The following is a 5485-nucleotide window of genomic DNA, read 5'->3' as shown; positions in this document are numbered from 1 at the left end:
TGTGTATTCTGACCACATGACTTTCCTCAAACTCATGTAGAGACCTTGAGTCTTTTGATCGTTGCTGGAGCCCTGACACCTCTGTGTTCTCTGTGACTCCCAAGTGTTAATTAGCATTTAGGGATCCACCCCCCTGGCATGCACACAGCTTATATTCTGTGCTTCCCCAAAAGACAGACAGTGAAAGAGATTTAGGTGGAGATATACTCAGTGAAATCTAATTCTCTCTCCTCCTCTGGTGCGCATCATTGAAAGAATAAAACCTGGATCCTTGGTTATTCATCACAATCTGACTGAGTCTCAACACTTAACTATGCAAAACTAGAGGATACTGCAACACATTACATTTGCATTTTTCAATGTTTCAGGTTGTTTGTTGTTTTGAGTTCACTGTACATTGAGTGATGACGTAGTTTAATGGGAGAGAGCATATGCTCTGGTTATGGCAGTGGATGAAGTATGAAGTGTTTTGGTGGTTGGAGTGCATTTTGCACCAAAGGTTAACTGATGTTCTCTGGTGTGTGTCTGTAAAGCTGTCAGGAACTTCAGGTGACACAGAGACGTGTGGAAGATGGAGTTTTATTGGGAACAGCCAAAGCCAGGGGAACAGTGGGAAAAACGTGACAAACACAAAAGTAAAGCAGGATTTAAGAGTCCAAACGACACTGAAGATAGGGAGTCAAAACTCCAAAGCTCAGAATTATCTTGGGAAAACCAAAAGGCAAACCAGGAGTAAACAGGAACTAATACAGGACCAATAAGCACAGGAGAAAATGCAAACGGATAGGAAGACCTGGAAGTGGGAGTCGGGGCAGATATGGAAACGGAGTGAGTCGTGGGATTGTAGTCCTTAGTGATACGAGGCCAGACAAGGGAGTGAGGGGAGTGAGCAGTTTCTCTAGTGGTGGAGGGAGTGACAGGTGCAGGTTATCCACCAATCAGGAGATTGGGAAGGTGACTGAGGCAGGTGTGTTGAGTCAGGAGGGGGCGTGGCAGGAGCAGGGCTCAGCGCTGGCGTGACAAGCACACTGTGTGGAGAGTTTGGAAAAAGTGGACATGGTATTGAGACAAGTGTGGAAATGATTGGACAAAACACTTCTTACCACACTCCCTTCCCATCTGTATCACACACACACACACACACACACACACACACACACACACAATATAAAGGAAAAAACATTGACAGTAACATTTTATTATTTAAAAGGAAACTACAAATATGTGTTATTTTCTCTCTACTGTCTGTCAGGCTAAACTAAAGTGAGTATCACAAGACCAAGTACTGACTGCTGACAGGGAATTTACATGTTCCCTCTCACACGCACACACACACACACACACACACACACACACACACACACACACACATGCAACATATAATATAGAGACACACACACATTTCACATCATTTTGAAACCCAAAAGCATTAACTGTATTACACTCACATACTGTACTTTGTACATTTATACTCTCCCCTTTCAGAAATATGGATGTGGTTTATTTTGATGTCTTACATGTCCAGCATGCACAGAACACATGAGGTAATAACTGCTTCCCTCTTTGTCCTCATGTGTGTCCCTCAGCTGATCTAATGGAGTCTTTCCTTCTTTCTCTCTACAGCCTGATGTACTGCAGTATTACAGATGAAGGCCTCAGATCTTTACTATCAGCAGTGAGATCAAACCCATCAGCACTCAGATATCTTATCTGTGGGAATCATCCTGGACCCTCAACACGGCAGCTGTTCTCTGAACTTCAGAAAGATCCAAACTGTAAACATATCGACATGCATATCTAGACTCTCATGAATCCATTCACATTTTATTCCACATTAAATATTCCTCTACATTTTGTATAAAACAAATAATGACATCTGATGTAAAACTGATTTCTCTTTAGTTACTGGAATGATTAGTGACATGTTGAAGTCACTGCATATATGATATATAGTAGTTGTCCAACAGCTCCTTTCCACTGTACCTGTCTTTGTTTAGGAAGAAATGATGTTACTCCTATCTCTGTACTCCACTGGACTGTAAATATATTTCCCTCTCCCTTGTATACTACTTGCATCACGTTACTATTGGAAGCAATATGTATGTTTTTGTTTAAAACCAAAACACAATTATCAGCAGTGTTGTATAAAGAATGTTTTCATTAATATTCCCTTAATTCTAATATTGATAATAAACTTCCCAGATGATAACTAGATTAATGATAGATTAATGTTTAATGTTCAATGATTCTATATCTATGGTAATTTGGAGTTGACACTGAAAATAGTGTGTGTGAGATTCCCCATTATCCTGTGATCAGGATGCTTTGTGCTCAGTCTTTAGTCGGAGATGAAACACTTGTGGCTCGGGTGCTGGGTGCTGTGGGGAGTGCAGGGGTGCGTTTCCTGAAAGTGTTCAAGTTCAACCAGAACTTTTCACTCATTTTCTCTCTTTGTTGCTATTGTTGATGCACAATGACACTCAAAATAGGCAGCCACTTGAGGCAAGTCAAACATTTAAACTACAACAGTGAGTTTCATTTAGCAGTTTAGAGCATTTATCTGACTACCAGTGGAAACAGCGTGACATTATGATGCCAGTCTGATTTGTCTCCTTATTTACAGTGAATAAGAGAGTTCTAATTGTTTTCATGACATATAAAGGTTTACAACATCATCCTAATTTATGTCTGGGAAGAGATTACAGTATTTGTTCAAATACAAATCCTCAACTGCAACCGGTTTGTGCTGGGATGCCTAGGAAAGCTTTAACACAAATGTACTAAAGAAACCACTGAACTAGACTGGCCAACCAACCAGCACACTCTGGAGGGCCGTTCTTTCCATGATCATTCGACACAAATCAAAGCTGTTCTTTCCAACATCATCATTCACAACAGGGTTTTTTTCTTGGTGTGTCTGAAAGCTGTCAAAGGGAGGCTATTTGTGTGGGAAGCTTTTACTACCTACTTCTCTTCCGAGGCTGGTGGTCCCCTGGCATCGTCCATAATCATCAGTAGGAATCAAAAGGCCCTTTTAAGGCCCAACAACAATGTCATTAGTGGCAATTTCATCTCAATGTCGTGTCATTTCTCTCTGAACTTGGTAACACCTTTTACAATCTTTTACAAATCTCTCTATTTCGTGTCACCATACAACATTAATACCTTGAACAGTGAGTGTGTGTATATGTGTGTATGTATATATGTGGTATCAGTTTGTATGCGTGTGTGTGTGTGTGTGTGTGCTGAATTTTCATCATGGAACTGTCGGAGGATGTTGACAAACTTGCTAGGGCATCCAAACCGGAGGCAGGATGTCCCACAGTAGGTCTCTTCTGCACAGTGTCGAAGGCTTGGAGAGGTCGACAAAAGCCATAAACAGGTCTTGATGTTGCTCCCTGCACTTTTCCTGAAGTTGCCGGGCTGTGAAGACCATGTCGACTGTACTCCTGTTCTTTCTAAAGCCACACTGTGATTCTGGGAGCAATGACTCTGTGATGTTGTTGAGTAGCCTCTGCAGCAACACCTTGGCCAGGACCTTACCAGCAACAGCAAGGAGGGATATACCCCTGTGGTTGCCACAGATGGTCTTGTCACCTTTGTTCTTATATATGGTGACAATTTTGGCATCCCTCCATTGCTGTGGGATGTTTTCATCAGCCCATACTTTAGTGATGTGTTGATGTAGCGCTCTTGTACAGAGGTAACCACCCTGTTTAAGCAGTTCCGCAGGGATATTGTCCATGCCAGGGGACTTGTTGTTCTTCAGAGAGCGGACGGCTGACAGAACCTCCAGGAAGGTCGGGGGTTGGTTAAGGATGTCAATCGGTGGAAGTTCAGGCAGTTGATCCAGGATGGTGTGGTCTGCTTCAGAGTCCTGATTGAGCAGGGTATTAAAATGTTCAGCCCACCTCTCCAGTACACTGCTCTGGTCTTTTAGGACTCTGAGCCCATCTGCGGTTTTAAGGGGAGTGATGCAGTGGTTTGTTGGGCCGTAGATAGATTTGACTGCATTGTAAAAGTTATGCATATCATTTCTATCAGCGAAAGACTGGATTTCCTGTGCCTTCTCTGTCCACCACTTGTTTTTGCATTGACCGTAGGGTCTTTTGCACTTCACGCCTCGCCCTCTGCCATTGCTGCCTGGCGGTGCTCGATGAGGGGTTTTTCAGGGTTGCCTGGTGTGCTTTGTGCATGGCGTTCAGTGAGTTACGGATGGTGTCCGAGTTATTGTCAAACCAGTCCTGGTGGTTTTTGGTCTTATAGCCGATTGAGTGGGCTGCTGCTTCATGAAGGGCTGAGCTGATAGTGGTCCATTGCTGGTCTGTGTCATTCCCTCCACTCAAGATGAGTTCAAGCTCTTCAAGTTTTTCAGCCAGGGAGCATCGAAACTCATTTCTTGTGCTGGTATCTTTCAGACGGGCACAGTCTAAGCGTCTCCCACTGGCCCCATGTTTCCGTATGGGGGGGGCGTACGCTCATGTGGACTTTGGCCATGATCATCCGGTGGTCTGTCCAGCATTCTGCACCTCTCATGGCCCGGCACATGAGAACGTCTTGTGTGTGTGTGTGTGTCGTGTGTGTTAGACGATCATCACACAGGGTGTGTGTGAAGCGTCTAGTGCAGTAGTGTAGAAGTGCTTGTAGTTAGTGCATGCTGCATGCTGCCCTCTGCTTGCAACTCTCTGCTTTCAGCTACCGCCGCTGGCTAGCTCCCTCATAAGGGGTGAAAAAGAGGAGCCGAGAGCGTAAGTCTCCTCTGCCAGTACATAGCCTCTCCACCACCAAGACTCCTGCAGTGCCTCCTCGTGGCCACACATGGTAACTGGGTACCCCGCGGTCCCAGGCTAAACTGCAGGAGATCTCGGAGCAGCAGTGGGCCCTAGAGATGTGGTGTGCAGGCCCACCACAAGGTGGACACGCCCTGGCACCCATCAACCACCGCCCCAGCTATGGGCAAATAGCCCCACTGCCTTGTGGGTTAGCCTCTTGAGGCAGGGCTAAGGGAGCAGACCCCGACAGAAAAAGCAATGCGCTGGCGGTGCGCAATAGGCGGGCCTAAACAGAGCCAGGACCCGGCAGCCTCCTGCAGCCAGGAAGGGGAACTGGTCGTCCTGGGCTCACCCATGCCACCAGATTTACCTCACCATGGCGAAGATAGTGCTACTGGGGATAGCGCGCCTCCAACGGCACTCTAAATAATCTCTTTGCGCAGGTATCCACCTCTGACCACGGTGTACACTCTGGATCCACATCTGGTTGAAGACTGGCGGCGATGGGGCAACTGGCGACGGGAGCAGGTTTGAATAGACTGGGAGCTTCTAGTCAGAGCCCTGCACGTCAGCGGCACAGGGTATTGGTCGCTATCAGCTGGGACTGAGTGGCAGCTGATCTCGGCAGCACCCTGTGTGACTGAGCAGCCCCTATTTAGGGACCACACTGCTCACCTCAAATCTGAGGAGGGGCCTAGAAAAGGTGGCCTAAA

At 45.9% G+C, this 5485-nt stretch overlaps 1 protein-coding gene across 1 annotated transcript in view; it reads left to right on the top strand.

Moving 5' to 3' along the window:
• The window catches only part of zmiz2 (zinc finger, MIZ-type containing 2), a 49094-nt gene extending 45310 nt beyond the window's left edge, over nucleotides 1-3784 (top strand). The window contains exon 19 of the mRNA XM_042709421.1: nucleotides 3702-3784. Coding sequence (XP_042565355.1) covers nucleotides 3702-3784 — 83 coding nt within the window. The remainder of the gene's footprint in view (nucleotides 1-3701) is intronic.
• The last annotated feature ends 1701 nt before the right edge of the window (nucleotides 3785-5485 follow it).

Source organism: Clupea harengus, chromosome 12, assembly GCF_900700415.2.
Source record: "Clupea harengus chromosome 12, Ch_v2.0.2, whole genome shotgun sequence".
Lineage (NCBI taxonomy): Eukaryota > Metazoa > Chordata > Actinopteri > Clupeiformes > Clupeidae > Clupea > Clupea harengus.
The sequence above is the reverse complement of the archived record's forward strand: the minus strand, read 5'-3'. Positions and strand labels throughout refer to the sequence as shown.